Here is a 16,996-nt window from a genome sequence, read left to right on the forward strand (position 1 = left end):
AATTGAGGTGCTTATTTGAGGGGTTTACTCAAGACGGGTCATCTTGACCCTGAGGGCACGGAGTGTGTACAGAAAAGGAGGACAACAGGAGGGTTAAAACATGGCTTTTAAAATGAGGGGGAAACGACTGCGAGCAAATGCAGTACATGCACGCGTAGATTAATAATAATAATCAAACATTTCATTTATAAGCGCCGTTTAAAACTTAAGGACACTTTACTGTCACAGGATAAGAATTAACATTATTTTTTGTGCGGGTGAGCAGCGGGAGCCATTATAGGGCAGCAATTACAGTTAAACTGGTGACTCACAACAAGGAGCACTGTGTTTACCGTCATGGGACCCTTTCTTTATTCTTGTTAGGGGTGTGCCTTGACGAGTTGATATATCAATCAAAAGTATTTTTAAATCATATCTGTAACGTGTCATAATATTTTCAATGAGTTCTTGAGTCATAGCTTTGTGGTCGACTAACAAAAGTACTTCAAGTGTGGAAAATTCCCATTTTTTTCAACAAGCCCGCAGTTCTAGTAAATCACCGCAAGAGGGCGACAGAGCTACAAATTCTGCTTGAAGCACATCTGCTAACGTAATTGTCACAAACTGTCGAAAATTGACACATTGACAATTGTTCTCCTTCCCTTTGGACAGGAGCCACAAAGGAGAGGTCAACTTCGAGCATTGCCGACCCCTGAAGGAGAGATTCAGCTAATCACGTATGTGTGTCATACACTCAGGTTTGACTTGGCTACATTCCTTTATGTTTCTTTTTCTTGAAAATGTTCGAAGCAGCCGTGACTGTTCCAATCACTCCCCACCCACCCACACAGAAAAGCACCAGGCGTTCACTGCCTACCATGTGTTGTCTGTTACTTTTCAGCGTGTTTAAAAACATTCAGTACGATGTTTTTTTGTTCAAACGTTTTACTCGCCACCATCTTCCCATTCTTTGCATAAGTGAACAAAGTTTCAGGGCGTGGCACTTGTTGCGTGTGACAACACACAAACGCATATACTTGTTCCAACGTGCAAGAACCGGTGGATGAAAAAAAGGATAAAATATGAGAAATGTTTGGGGGGGGGCAAAAGAGGTTAAGAAAAGTACAGTAATTGCACGATCCCGATCGGGATCGGTGAGAATGTCAATGGTTGCTCAAGAAAAAGGCAAGCGGGCAGGCGCCCCTGTCCACATTCCTTCTCCCCCGCGCATGCACACGCCCTGTGACAGTGAAAAAAAAGTTGGCCGCTACAGCGAGAAGTTAAATCACGGAAAAGATATGTGCTGCTGCCTCATCTAGCACAGAAGAAAAAAAGAAGGAGCTGCTGCGCGTATTGTGAATTTCTTCCTTCACCTTCACGCTTTAAATCCGAACGGTGAGTTTGTTTTTCTTTCTTTCTTCTTTCTAACTCTATCAATACACTCTATTAATTGCATCTTATTTCTACAGTATCTCGTGAATGTTGCATTGGTCCCCCCCCCCCCCCTTGCGAGTTCACTGAGCAGTCTCAGCCGATAAGGTTGCCCTCAATAGTAAACGAATCCCTGTCGCTTTACACGTCTAAGGAAACCCAAACCGTGTCACGGTCACTTATTCATGAGGCCAATGTCATTCTTGCTTCTGCTTATTGTGCTCATTGTCAGCTTTCGTTTGGGGTACATCTAAATACAAGACACTACCTCTACGCCCCCATATCCGAAACCCCCTCGTGACTCCTTTATGCATTTTTTGGGGTGCATGTGACCCCGATTACACTCTTTCTTCTGCTGATCATTATTCGTTTTTTTGTACTCCTGTTTTTATCTTTCAATGCAGGGTGATGACAAATAAAAGGAAGTGTAGCAGTCACACCTTTTTTAATGCTAACACAGCATATGGTTGAGAATGACTCAAATGCCCTCAATTCGGAAACATCCTTTGAATTTCCTGTACTATAACAATAATAATTAATAATAATAATAATAATTAGAATGATTAGTCATGCTCATTTGAATATATATATATATATATATATATATATATATATATATATATATATATATATATATATATATATATATTTGCACAACTGTGGTGCATTATACAAAGAGAGCTATCATATACTTTGCCCCTCTAATGTGATGTTCCAAACATCTGCAAATCACAAGCCATAGACTATACTTAAATCAGCCCTTTTCGGCTAATTTAAGTGTAGCATGAGTATACAAGCCAGAATGAAATGATTATTATGGGAATTGTTCAGTGGTGGGTTGAGATACGAGTAATTTGACATGAGGTTTTCAGATTAGGGGCGTTGTTCAGGCCTTTTTCAATTTTATTTTATTTCTTTTTTTTTCATATACGCACTGTCACAACTCATTCACAACAAGTAGCAACTAAGACCGAGCGAAAACCAAGCAATTCATCTCAAAAAGAGGCTCTGAGCTTTGCAATGCCACTCCCAGTTGCAGTTTAGTGTCCAAGTAAACATCAAACTAATTTGCAAAGTATGGAAACAGGGATGTTGCTAACAATATGATTTTAATAATTGATTAATCAAGTCATTTAATGGTATTAATTTAAAGGACAACCAACATCTCCGGACAAGTTGTGTCCATAATTTGTAAAATGGCTTCAAATGACTTCGACTGAGCGTATTTTACAAAGATTCCACACGCATAGAGCTATATTTTACGTTTTAAGACTCGCGCTGAATATTCCGGAAGTTTTGTTTTTGAGTTGGTGACGAGTCCGTACGTGACGTCACTGAAGGAACGCCCCTGACCGAAAAAAGGACACATTGTAGCAGTCCTTCCATCACGTCAATGCATTTTGCTGTGCTTGTTTGGTCTGAAAATGTCATGTTGCACCAAAAAGAGACAGAAGAGGGCGACCAAGCTCCATATAAGGAATTTATCAGCGTGTGGAAACGGGCTGATTAATTCCTCACAGGGAGCTTGGTCGCCATTTTCTGCCTCTTCTGGGACGCTACATTGCAGTCCAGATGCCTCAAAATGACATGGAAGGACTTCTTTAATCGATTGCAAACATGTATGCTTTCCTCCTCAGAACTATTTGAATCATATTTATAACTGGACGTGTAACAAGAAAGCATATTCTCTGAATCTGAACCCATTGTTTTGATTCTTGAGCAAGGCAAGACGTCCTGGCGTGACGTCACGAACTGGGGGCGGGACTTTCTGAAAATGCCCAATTCGCAGCTCAATTTTTTGCAGATTTTGGACACCAAGTCATTTTTATTGGTGTTTTGCATTTGAATAAAAATATCATACTGCGGGTTTTGGGTATTTTAGGTGCTATAAAACGTTTTTCTGATGTCTGTTAGGAAACAAAAAAGTGACGTCGTTTGTCCTTTAAGTGATATTATTTCAAATAGAGATATAGGTGTGCTGTGCCATGAGCTGGTTCTCGCACATTTTAACTCATTCAATGCCAGACGATGTGCAAAAATGTGTCGACTCCAGTGCCAGGGTTTTTGCACTTGTCACTTGAATTCCAGGACCCACAGAATATTGAGTTTTAGGACTACGTAAACATTCAATACAACGTTATACGCCTTAGACTCTCTTCTTTCATCAGGAAAGAACGAGTTAATTCCTAAATTATATTGGTCTGGAATCATATAAGCTTGAAATGAGGGTGGCTGTCCAAAATACAATGCAATTCATACATATTGGTTTATATAGGGCTTTAACAACAGCTGAAGTTGGAACAAAGTGCTAACATGGAAAAAAGGGATATGCTGTCCCCTTGTGGAAGAAGAAAATGTTGCCAGAGGCCATGGCCAGCGCTTTATTGGCACCCAAGCGTGAAAAAACAAATTTGGGAATGGCGCACTACGTCATATTTTCCGTTCCGGAATAAATTCGTGAATGGCTGTGAATGAGTTAAGATTGTGGCACTTTGAAGAGATGTACAAGTCCTCAAAGATGTTGGTGTTTGAGATTTTTTTTTGGTCTTTTCCAGTGTTTGTGGAGAGGTGAGCGGTATCAACGTTGAATGTGTTTATTGGTAAAATTTAACCCAACGTCCTGCTCCTGGTACATTTGTGCCAACGTTAGCATTAGCGACCGCTAAATTGGCCTGGTGCAGCATGATATTTGGGCCCTTTCACATCATTTAGTGTATCTTGTAACTTTTTGGCATGAACGTCCAAGCACAAAATCAAATACTGAACACATTTAGATATGTTCTCCAGGCAAACACCGACTGAACGCTGGTCATGTCCACAACGCAACAGATCATAAAAAGTGCTCGAGCTAGTGAAACTCACTAACTGTAACTGTGTGTTTTTTCCATACATATTCATGAGCTTAGTAGTTTGTCTTTGGGCGTTCCTAACCTGCTTTACCTCTCAACTGGTTTCTACTTGTCTTCTTTGTTCTTGCAACACTGACTATACAACCAGATAGACGCACTGTGTCATGTCCTCGCAGTCACTCGTGACATTCAAACAATGTGACATGACCAAAGTTTGATGAAAACATGCAAACCGGGGGAGGGACAGAGATGTTGATGTTGTTTGAGGACGCTTTGGAAAGTCCGATAAACAGATTGAACAAGGACTACAAACTGGGCAATAAAATCAAGTACAGCGGGCCGTCTCATTCAACACAATGTGGTCTGGCCAGTCTTGAGTTCTTTCCCGTCTGATTACAAATGTCTTTTTTTTTTTTGCATGGAAAGTAGTCGAAAGACAAATCATGCATTAACGGACATTATAAAATGTATTAACGTGGACAGGCAGGTTTTTTAAATAACATTCTATTATTCAAAAATGTATTAGAAATGAACAGTTTAGCAAATACGCAATCATAAATGAGTTAGGTGCTATTCTCGTCCTTGACGTTTCAGTAAAGAGGAAAATGTTGCTCACTGTTTAGCAAATAAAAAGTCGGCGTTATATTTTAATTCACAAAACTGACAAATTGAAAAATATTTACATGTTAAGAAGCTGAAGCACTTTGGGCTATTTTTGGATTGGATTGAATTGGGTTCACCTTTATTAGTCTTGCAGTGTAGAAATTTACATTTCACTGCACAAAGTGATGAAAGTAAGAGGAAAGGAAAGGAAGAAGTATAAAAAACAAAATACAGGAGTTGCTGTAAAGGCAGCCACTCTCGCGATACAATCTTGAAGTCAAAACAACAAAAATAAATAACAACGTGACAACAACACAAAAGACACAGTCAATCTTAAGCACTTTCTGCACCATCTTTGCTGTATTAAGCAGTTCTAGATAAAAGAGGAGAGGATCATAGCGTCCTTTAGACCACTGGATCAGGGACGTCATTGTCTGCTATAAGCTAAATGTTGTAAGCAAAGTGGAAGCTGTAGCATCCATTGACGAAAATAGACTGTCTCATATCTCCTGTACCACGTAAATCCGCCTCAATTCCAAGCCGTGGCAGTTCCACATCTGCGGTCCAGCCGCAGACTGTTCAACAGTATTTTAAATTGGGGGGAAAACTTAGCTAATCAATTCAAAAATTCAGAAACATAATCAATTATTAATTTGATCAATGAATAGTTTCACCTCTACTTTTAATATAGCGAAACATGACCACAATATTTCATCCCTGTTCATACAATCGCAAGACAAAATTCACCCTCATCTCCACAAATCTGAACTTCCTCTTGGCTTACTGTCCTGTCTCAAAGGCCTCAAAAGTAGAAAAAAGCAAAATGTTTATTGACTTAAAGCTTATGGTGCTTATTTAACTGAGTTTCCGTGATTTGGTCATCTTGAAGGACTTTTCAAATTTGACACCCGCATTCTATATGTGAAACACACATCTGTTCAAAACTTTAACGGTCATGTAGAACGTCTTTTTAATTTTTTTTTTAACATGAACACATTTTGGAAGGTCGCCTCATAATTTCCGCTCTTTCCCTTCCTTCGTGTAGTATCCAAAAGCTTTTTATTACATCAAATTCCAAGTACGAGACAGGCCACAGCATAAACTGGGCCTTGCTCAAGCCCCATGAGTCACGCTGGAGGGCAAACCACGTGCTAATGTGCACACAAGCACCCCGTGCTTTTATTCAACTTTGCAAGTCTACTACTTCCCTCCTACTCCACCCTCACAATCCGTCACCCCCCCCCCACCCAAACCCCAGTTATTTTCTTGTTCAATCATTAGACTTGGATTGCTCGCTAATGGGCGGCGGCCTGTCAGTGCTGGGAATGTATGGCAACACGAGTGCTGCCACGCTCATAGAACACTATTAATTCATTCACTGCCAAATGTGCAAAAATGTGTCTACGCCAGTGCCAGGGTTTTTGTCATTGTCACTCGAATTCCAGGACCCACAGAATATTGAGTTTTAGGACTACATAAACATTCAATCCAGCTCAAGAAGCCTTAGACTCTCTTCTTTCATCAGAAAAAAAGAGTTAATTCCTAAATTAATAATACATTTTATTTTAAGTGCCTTTCAAAGCTCTCAAGGACACTTCACAGTCACAGACATGCATAGATACTATAATAAGTAAAATACAATTACAAATAGAATACAATAAATAAAATAAAATTATAAATAGACAGAGAGCTACACAGAAAATGCAATTTTAAATAGGTGGGTTTTGAGATGGGACTTGAAGGTGGGAGAAGAATCGATGTTACGAATGTTGGAAGGAAGTGAGTTCCAGAGTTTGGGGGCAGAGCAGCTGAAAGCTCTGTCCCTCATCGTGCTGAAATTGGCAGGGGGGGGCACGCAGAAATTCTATCGGTCTGCAGTTATCTGAGCTTAAAATGGGGCCGGTTGTACAAAAGGCAAATGTGGAAGGGAAATAACATATATATATATATATATATATATATATATATATATATATATATATATATATATATATATATATATATATATATATATATATATATATATAAATGATGACCGGCAAGTGAATGACAGATGCTCAGTAGAATGTCGGGGGTGGGGTGGCCTTCTTGTGTACGTGGCCTTGCGGTAGGGCCTGCATGTAACACAATCCTGGTGTGTTGGGACTCACTCACACACACACACTAATTAGGTTAATGCAAGTAACGTCCAAATTGTTACTGCGTTGAATAAGTGTGGGTGTGGATTGGTATATATGCTTAGTCTAAGCATTATGCTCTGACATCTGTGTCACATGGAAGCTTTATCTACCATTCCCTAGGCAACAAAACCAACAAGATGGCTCTCAGCGGGCAGTCGTCGTCATTGGCGAGGCTGTTTCCGTCCGTGACTGCCGTTTCCTAGTCCATCAGTCAGACGGCTTTCTTTGGTCTATGGAAATCTTGCAGCGAGGCCTCCTACCGCACCGCAGGGATAATCATCAGCTCCACATGGGTGGCTCGAAGTCGAATCCGTGGGAGCTGATTTCAAACGGGAGATGCTTTCAAATACTTCATAGTTATGATTGAGGAGGATGTGGTTCAAGTAGATCACATTCTTTTTGCACTCAAGTCTGGGTTTGAGTCGTTTGTCTTCAAGTGCAAGCATGGACGGAGTCTTGAGGCGATATCTCGGCAACGATTTAGGGAAGGGGGACGGGGGGAGGGTATCCATCCAACTCAAAATAAGTAAATAAATAAAGAATGTTATAGAGCTTGGATGGATTGGATTGGATTTACCTTTATTCGTCTTGGAGTGGAGAAATTTCCATTTCACAACAGCAAAGTGATAAAAGGTAGAGGAAAGGAAAGAAAGAAGTAGAAAAACAAAATACAGGAGCTGCTAGAAAGGCAGCCACTCTCGCGGCGCAATCTTGAAGTAAGAAAAAAAAAAATCTTATCAGTGTATCCTAACATTATTAACTACATATGGCTGTAACAGTGGTGAGCCGTCAGGGCCAGCAAGGCCTTCTCTGCTGGCCTAAAAATATCTGAATCACGGGCTGATGTAAATTATATTTTGTCCATGAATTCATGTTAAATAATTCCAAATTGTCCTTCAGCTTCCTTTCATTGTTTTTTTTTTTACTCGGACGCCTTCACAATCAGTTCTGCAGGCCCTGGAGCTTAAAATAAATAAGTGTTGATGAACCTGTTGCTTTAACCAATCAACTTTCGAGTTGGCAACCCAAGGCCTGCTGGAAGGCGCTAGACATATCAGTTTTTGCAAACAATAATTGGCTAGTCACATGAAGGGCTAGTCACTAGCCAATCATTGTATCACTAGCCGCTAGTGATAAGTGCATACTGGCCAGAGCTAGCACGCTGTATCTGTAGTAAGGAGAAGAAATGGATTTGGTTGCAGATATACTGTTAAGGCCATTTTCAAGACGGTCTTTTCAAGAACACGTTGACATCATTAAGAAAGGTTGGACAGCTCCTAAGCTAGCAAAAATAGCAAATAATCTTCCAATTTTATGAGGTTATCATAAATCTATTCATTCATAGTAACATTTTGAGCAGTTTGATGACAGTATTGAAGTTTTTTGAAGTCACGAGTTATTTCTTGGTCGAGTCATATTACACCGCACTCTAAGCTGATTGATTCAGACATAGTACTACTGAAGGCCCAGGAGTGAAGTGCACGGCCCGCCACTGTAAGTCAGAAGTGATTGAAATCAAATAAAGAAATCAAATATTTTTTGCTTCACTTTCGAAAATGAAACAATAAAAAAAAAATGACTTTTTTTTTTCAACCAAGACTGAGCAGTTGAAAAATCACATGAACGGTCCAAATTACTGTCACAATATCGGATCGGGACAACATCAGTTCGAATAGGGCATTAGCTGTGCGTCCACAGCAATATTCTGCTCCATCCAGCTTCGGCTTGGAAATGGGATATTTGAAAAAAAATATATAAATAAATAAGGGAATGAATGAACGGCTATTTACGTTTTTCGTATGTCGAGGCTATCACAGCAGAGCAGTGACTTATGGGATTTATGGGCAAAGAAAGAATCACCTGGCTACACACACATACACACATTATTTTCCTCATTGCCATTGAGTCAGACAGGTTTTGGATTATTCAGCCATTTTATAAAGTCACGGAGCTAATAAGCAAGGTTCTCTTCATCACAATTAAAATTATAGTCCTCGCCTTTGTTTTGTTTGTATTTCTTACGCAACACCTCAGAGCTCTGCTCCAAATAATTGTAATCACATTTCACACTTCTATTACACAACATGTAGTCACTATAGTGTGGAAAAATTATTCAATGGTGATAAACAGCAGATTATGTAATTGGAACACACAAATTGGAGCAAAAGGGCAGTACATACAGTATCTTCGTTTGTTCTACAGAATTGAAATAGTGGTTTGCAATTGAGAGGTTCTGGGTTTGAGTCTCTGTAAATGAGTTTGCTGATTCTCCTTAGATATGTGTGGGTTTTCTCATGGTACTCTGGCGTCCTCCACATTCCCCAAAAATACATGTTAGGTTAATTGAAGACTCTCAAACTTCCATGGGTGTTTCATACCCAAAGTCAGCGAGGATTGAATTGAAGATGGGTTCAACTGAAGGCGAATGGCTATTGCTCATAGATACAGTATGTGTCTGACTGACCTTCCTCTGGTCCGCGAGGAACCGCAATCCACCACGTTCGGAGATTGTAGCTTTGACTAGTGTTAAATTGAGTTTTATTGCCTAGCGTTTTACTTTGCAATGTAAAAGCGGTATCAATGAGACACATAACCATTGAGTCCATATCTCATCAAGGCCTTTAGATTCTAGCAGGTGAACCTTTTGATGCTTGATTGACCTTCGGAATGGAAGTTTTTCCCCCTTACTTGAGCATCCAAGTGTCCCGCACGGGTGGAGTGTCTTAACGGACAGCAGCGGGTAATCTGAGCCAGATGCGCCCCAAAGACATCCCGGGGATCACATTTCCTGCGTCAGAGATCACAGCCCCTATTGTTTTCACCTCTCCTTCTTCCATCTTGTCCACCCACTGCCTTGTCCACTGCCTTGCCCCCCCCCCCCCCCCCCCCCCCCCCACACACACACACACACCTCCTCACAAATGCTGATATCACCAGTTTGGATCATCTTCATTACTGATGAAACAATATCATGTAAAAAATGGACTCCGCGTAATTAAGAACTGTGTTTTATTAACTACTTCACTGTTAGACAATGTGCACAACGGTGTCCACTCCAGTGCCAGGGTTTTTGTCATTTTCACTCAAATTGCAGGACCCACAGAATATTGAGTTTATAGAAATACCTGTATATCCTACTGGCTGGCTATCTATTGGATGTCTGTTGGCTACCTAGTTAGCTGGCTATCTATTGGCTGGCTGGCTATCTGTTAGCCATCTATCCAGCTGGCAAGCTATCTATTAGCTGGCTCGCTGGCTGACTGGCTGTCTGTCAATCAGCTGTCTAGTGGCTAGCTAGCTAGTTGGCTGGCTATCTGTTGGCTATCTGTTGGCAAGCTGGCTAGCGGGCTGGCTATCTATTAGCTATCTAGACTGGAAAGTGAGACTTGAGAGTTTTGAAAGGCGCTTAGAAATCAAATGTATTATTATTATAATGTGACATGCACAAAACAGCACAAAAACGTATTCACAAGACATAAAATAATAAATCGAACACTGATAAACGGTGGAAGTCATAAAATAGCATTGCTATGATACTTCGCCGAACTAATGTGATTTTTTTTGTTTGTTTGTTTGTTTGTTTCCATAGCCATGGAGTCAGCCATCCAGACATTGGTGACCACATTTCTCAGTTGTACCAGAGGCAAGGAGAACATGGATGGTAAATCCTTCCAGAAGATGGTAAAGAAGCACCTCGGAAGCGTCATGGAGGTAAACGGTTCACTCTTTAAGCAAAGTGCTAACATTTCATTCCCAACTATTCACCTTGCGCTTTCGGGATGGAAGCACAGTTAGCTAACCGCATGTCGTTATTGTGCAATCGAAGATGTTAAAATGCTGATATATACTTCCACAACTTGTCTTATCTGTGCATTGCACACCTGTACCAATTATCCAACAAACTCATGTTACATTTTATCATAGGATGCCAGTAGCTCAACAGCCGTCAAGGAAATGCAGAACGGCCTGGATGAGAACAAGGACGGAAAAGTCAACTTTCAGGAATATCTCACTCTGATTGGCTACATCGCCAAGGCGGTCAGTGACAGCAAGCACCCACCTAACGCGGCGGCGTCATAGGCGGTGACACAGTTTGGGGCCGTGCTTCTTTTTCTTTCCACTGCACACAGTTAGCCAAATCTTTTGTATCGACCTTTATCCTCCTTAACATGCTTGCGTCCATCTTGTAATTCAAAGCCTCCCTCTCTGTTGATCTCAAGAAAACATTGAAGAACTGCCATGTCAAGAATGCAATTAAAGCTTTTTACTGACACCAAATTGTTTAAGTGTGACATCATTTGTGTGACCGAAAATGCGCTCGTGGCGGTTCCCCCGTGACGTTGTTTCTAAAATTAGCTTTGTGCGGTTTACCCAATGAGCGTCAAGCACTGCAACGAGATCCTAGCAGATAAGAAATGAGTCCCATTGTACTTCATCCTTCACTTGGCAATATTATACCTACATGCCCACACAATGTGCTAACACGGTTCCAAAATTGAAAACCGTGCAACAGAATATGCAATGTTGGCACATTTAAAGGCACACCGCATATAGCTATATTTTACGTTTTAAGACTCGCGCTGAACATTCAGGAAGTCTTCTTTTTAAGTTGGTGATGAGTCCGTACGTGTCCTCACCGTTAAAAAGACGCATTGTAGCGTCTTTCCATCACGTCAATGCATTTTGCTGTACTGTTTTTTTAAACCATGTCTTACACCCAAATGCCGCCAGCAGAGGGAGGCAAACTCCATGGAAGGAATGTATCAGCCTGGAAACGGGCTGATTCATTCCTCACCTGAGCTGGATTTGGGTGAGACATTCCCCCCCGCCCGTTTGCCTCAAAATGGCCCAAATAAATTCTTTAATCGATTGCAAACATGCTTTGCTCATCAGGACTATTTGAATCATATTCATAACTGGATGTGTAACAAGAAAGCATATTCTCCGAATCTGAAGCCATTGTTTTGATTCACAAGCAATGCAAGACGTCTTGGCGTGACGTCACGAACTGCGGGCGGGACTTTCTGAAAATGCCCAATTCGCAGCTCAATTTTTTGCAGATTTTGGACACTTTAAGTCATTTTTATTGGTGTTTTGCATTTGACTAAAAATATCATACTGCATGTTTTGGGTATTTTAGATACTATAAAACGTTATTCTGGTGTCAGTTAAAAAACAAAAAAGTGACGTCGGTTGTCCTTTAACTCATTCACTGCTCGACGTACAAAAATGTGTCCAGTCCAGTGCCAGGGTTTTGGTCATTGTCACTCAAATTCCAGGACCTGCATAACATTGAGTTTGAGGAGTACTTAAACATTCAATACAGCGTTAGAAAACTTAGACTCTCTTCTTTCATCAGTAAAGAAAGAGTTAATTCCTAAATTATATGGGTCTGGAGTTATATGAGCTTGACATGAGGGCGGCTGTCCAAAATACATGCAATACATATATATTGGTTTATATAGCGCTTTAACAACAGCTGAAGCTGGAACAAAGCGCTAACATGGAAAAAAAAAACAAAATGCTGCATCCTTGTGGAAGGGAAAAAACTTGGCCAAAGTCTGGTCAGCGTTTTATCGGCACCCAAGCAAGAAAATGGCCCTCTACGTCATATTTTCAATTCCCGAATAAATTCATGAATGGCAGTTAATGAGTTAAGCATAAAATATAGAAAATCATTTCAGACAACCCTATCCGTCCTTGTGTGACTCGGTTCACCTCATTTATTTATTTTTTGCTCAGCTGACTTCAACTTGAGTTGCATGCACAAATGTAAATTATGAATGGATGGATGGTGGTCAATAGCAACCAAATCTTTATTTTCTTTTCACATCTAGGATTTCTCATTTCGTCTCCTCCATCTTGGTTATTCCTTTCTTGTTTGTGTTCTTATGAAGTTGTTGGAACTGTGAGTTAAATTCCTTGAGTGTTTGTTGCATACTTGGCCCACAAACGGTTGGAACACAAATGGTTTGGGGACATAAAGTAACATATTCATATGCTTTAATTCTACATATGCAGAGAAAAGTATTATATTAATATTTGGGGCTGGTTCCTATATTTGGCAGAAAACAATAAATTTGCCAAAAGTAATATATATATATATATATATATATATATATATATATATATATATATATATATATATATACACACACACACACACACACACACACACAGAAATCCTTCACACATTGCGCAGTAGTTAGGTTGACTTGTGAGCCCTGACGGCCATGTAGCAGTGTACAAGTCATGCTGCACCGGTTTGTTGCAATGCGGTCGGTACAGTGAACAAAGACCATCAAAGTAATGTTCCGCATTGTTTGGATTGCAACATTCATCACTGTTTGCACGTTTACCCCGGCGTGTGTAAACATGTCCAGGGATGCCCAAATGAACTACACTAACGTCATTGACTAGACTTGCATTAAAAAAAGCACACATGCCATCTGCAGGATTAAAATGTCAAATGGGCGTTTTAGGGTCATTTTGTTTATTTCTAGCCATGTTTCAAATACGAAATGTGGTCAAATTGCTACCAAATTTGAATCACCCGTACAAGACTAGATTTTTTTACTGCGTGGTTAAAACGACATGATTGTGTGTGCTCTCGAGTGGTTTGAGGCTCGTGTTGAGACAGATAGATATCCCCCATGTATTCCACTAATGCAGACTGGACACCCAAATTGGAAAAACAGTCTTTACACACAAAAATACAAAGTAATGACAGACAGCAGGGCGGTCTTACAAACTGACCACCTCGATCTTAAACACGAAGGGACATCATCACAATAACCATATTAAGCAAGTTATATATCCACACACCCACATCTGCCCATATAACAAATATATTGTAAAATCGAAACCATGTTGAATCAGATCTAAATAAGCAAATGATTGCTTATTTAAAGGACAACTGACGTCACTTTTTGTTTTTTAACTGACACCCGAAAAATGTTTTATAGCATCTAAAATACCCAAAACACGCAGTATGAGATTTTTAGTCAAATGCAAAACACCAATAAAAATAAAAATAAAAAAACTTATTCAATTAGCCTAATGTGTGGATGTAGCTACAGGCGCCATTTTGTCTGTGTTGGGTAATGTTAGGGTGAATGTTAACATCTTCGGTGTGTCCAATAGACAGGTAGCAGGTGTCTGAACAAAGGAGGAGGAGAAGAGTGACATGTGGAAGGAGGATGGGTGGAGTATTTAAGACTGGGTCTTGTTCGTCATGCTCACCAATTGCTTTTTCCACTTTGCTCTCCGTGTAAACCTGAGCGTTCGGCCGCCATCCAGTCAGGTAAGGATAAGGTTCACTTTGGTGAGAGGGGAATTTATTCGTAACTGGAAAAAATACTAATCGATATCTAATGACAGGGCGTGTAGGAAAAGTTTGTCATTTTAAGGGATGTGAAGCATCATATGAAGCACTCACTAATAGTTGTCACTAAAATTCTTAACATTTTGTATTTTTGTTTCAGACTTAATTGTACCTCTGTATTTCTCAAGCAATCCAAGGCCTTTCTATTTAAAGATATATCCACCTCGTTCATGGGGGCGAGTAGCCATTTTCCCTCAAATCACTTTTGGAGAGCGACACCGTTCAAATGAATGAAGAAAAAAATCCTCTCACCTTTCATCAATTCTCAACTAGTTCAAGTGATTCAACTTTAAAAAGTTCAGCATTCTTGCTGTAAAATAATAAAATAAGATGCACATTTTTTGGGGGTGAGGGTGAGAAAGTTTCCAAATTCATACAGGAGGGGAAATTTTGCTTTGTCGATGATGCATTAATTATAATTTTAAAACAAAAAAACGAATTCCTACTATTTCAAAATTCCATCTTTACTCGAGAAAATTCCATCACAAATGAAAAAAAATTACCACATATGTTTAAATCAGCCCAAAGTCATAATTACTGAACGAGTTCAGCGATTTCAAAAAAGTTTCACATTAACAAACTCCACAATTTCACAGGAAATGGCCAAATGAAATGGGAAAAGAAAAAGTTCCCAAAGTCTACATTTTCCAAGTAATTTAGATCATTTCAGTGTTGAATTTGAACTGAGCTAATTTTTTAAATGGCCATTTCTTCAAACAATTCCAACCAACTTCACGTCATTTTAAAACTCCCAAATTTTGATTTGGTCTAAAATTTCTATTAAAAAAAATCACAAAAGAATAGAAGAATAGAACTTCATTTTAAAAATTTAACCTGTGCAAATTTCTCAACAAATTCATCATAATTCCAATTCACAAATATTCAACATTGCCTAAGAAAATCCCACAATTTCCCTGAACAACCTCAATTTCTTATATTTTAAAATTATTTGACATCATTTCAGTGAGCCACTCTATCTTGGTTCACGGGTTGCACAAGCCGCTTTGGGTTTCAGTGCTTATCAGCCTTCTCACATGTCCGGCTGACTGCCAGAGGTCCAAAGCGTGGCATCAGATGATGTGTAGCGGAATCCTCCTGATAGAAGAAACGCTAGCGATGAGAAAATAGAGCAAAGTTGACACTGCAGCGCTTTTAGGGTTTTTCCCTCTCCTTGTTAACGGCGCTCGACCTGCCTCGCGGCACAACTCTAATGGTGCACATTCTGCTTTCTATGTTGACCTCTGTGTGTGTGCATCCAATGTGTCCACTCCTCACAGCAGCATGTCTTTGCCCGACCCCGAGAACGCGTCCACCCTGGAGAACGCCATGCAGCTCATGATCCAGACCTTCCACAAGTATTCTGGCAACGAGGGTGACAAATACACATTGAGCAAGGCCGAGCTCAAGGAGATGCTGACCACCGAACTGGGCCAATACCTCGGGGTATCTGTTTCTTCTCATCATTCTTTTTTTATATTTTTCTCCTTTCCCTTTTCAAATTGTCATCATTTCATTCATTCATTCATTCATTCATTCATTCATTTTTTTTACCTCGAATGGATTTGGGTTCAAAAGTATAGCTGCACTCTTTTCTGCAGAATGCCAAAGATAAAGAGGCAGTGGATAAGGTCATGCGCGAACTGGATTCCAACGGGGATGGCGAGGTGGATTTTACAGAGTTTATCATCCTGGTGGGCGCCCTCACCGTTGCCTGCAACGACTTTTTCTTAGAGTTCAACGAAAAGCCTGCAAAGAAGAAGTAAACACCGTCTCGATAGCACTCCCACCCAAGGGAGAAAAGACACACAACATTCAAACATACTCTACATGCCTAATTTGAAGGGAGGCCGTTGTACTTTTGTGTCCACACCCTCCCTTTAAAATCACAATTTACATCGGTCTCTTGTTTTTTTTCAAGCATTTTAGAGCACTTTGGAATTCCCCCTAGAAAGAATAAATGTGATTTTTTTTTTTAAATCAAAAGCGTAGTTTCGTGGTTATCTGATGATACAAAATGGCCGCTGGGTGGCAGTAAATGGCCGCGGAACGAACCGATTGGGGACGCCGCGAGTCAAAAAGATTTTAAACATTTTCTCCTTCGGTTGGCTCGAAAGTCAAAAATTTTCAGGATTGTAAGAATAAATACGCTTTTCCTGCATCAAAGCGCCACGACGTCCGTCAAATATTGGCTGTGCCGTACGACCACGAATGTTTAACATTCCCTCGGTGGGGTGGAAAAACGCCATTTTGAGTAAGTATGAAAAAGGAAACAGAAGCAGACTCAATATTAGAAAGGCAGGAAATTGCTCTTTCTTTCTATCCTGTGGCAGAGGATTAATGGGGAACGTCGGGGAAAACCATACAAAAGACTCCAGTGTACAGTACCAAGAATGAGCACATTCCTCTGTTGGAAAAGGCTTTTTTTTTCTTCATGCATGATGTAAAAAATAACACACTGAGGACTCACTCATTGTAAATGCGTGTCCTACTGGGCATCCTTCAGCGCTTTATGATCCAGGATGTGTAAATCACAACAATTAGGTTTGCAATAAAAAGGGTCAGCAACAGTT

The 16,996-nt window shown here is 40.1% G+C and overlaps 2 protein-coding genes across 4 annotated transcripts; both read left to right on the forward strand.

Moving 5' to 3' along the window:
- The first annotated feature begins 599 nt into the window (after positions 1-599).
- LOC148896757 (protein S100-A16) lies at positions 600-11,320 on the forward strand. 2 transcript variants are annotated; one of them, XM_088999509.1, is made up of 3 exons: positions 600-716; positions 10,632-10,753; positions 10,967-11,320. In XM_088999509.1, exons 2-3 carry the CDS (start codon positions 10,634-10,636, stop codon positions 11,120-11,122), a joined length of 276 nt encoding a protein of 91 aa, XP_088855635.1. In that variant the 5' UTR covers positions 600-716; positions 10,632-10,633; the 3' UTR covers positions 11,123-11,320. The 2 variants fall into 2 exon arrangements, with proteins under 2 accessions (XP_088855635.1, XP_088855634.1); XM_088999508.1 differs by lacking the exon at positions 600-716 and adding an exon at positions 1,208-1,374.
- A 2,724-nt stretch (positions 11,321-14,044) lies between these two features.
- On the forward strand, positions 14,045-16,996 carry s100t (S100 calcium binding protein T). Of its 2 annotated transcripts, none has more exons than XM_088998187.1 (3): positions 14,045-14,345; positions 15,707-15,869; positions 16,025-16,996. In XM_088998187.1, the coding sequence occupies exons 2-3, from the start codon at positions 15,708-15,710 to the stop codon at positions 16,187-16,189; spliced, it is 327 nt and encodes a 108-aa protein (XP_088854313.1). In that variant the 5' UTR covers positions 14,045-14,345; position 15,707; the 3' UTR covers positions 16,190-16,996. The 2 variants fall into 2 exon arrangements, with proteins under 2 accessions (XP_088854313.1, XP_088854312.1); XM_088998186.1 differs by having other exon boundaries at positions 14,048-14,345; positions 15,704-15,869.

Source organism: Hippocampus bargibanti, linkage group LG06 (assembly GCF_051943395.1).
Source record: "Hippocampus bargibanti isolate YZ-2025 linkage group LG06, ASM5194339v1, whole genome shotgun sequence".
Classification (NCBI taxonomy): domain Eukaryota; kingdom Metazoa; phylum Chordata; class Actinopteri; order Syngnathiformes; family Syngnathidae; genus Hippocampus; species Hippocampus bargibanti.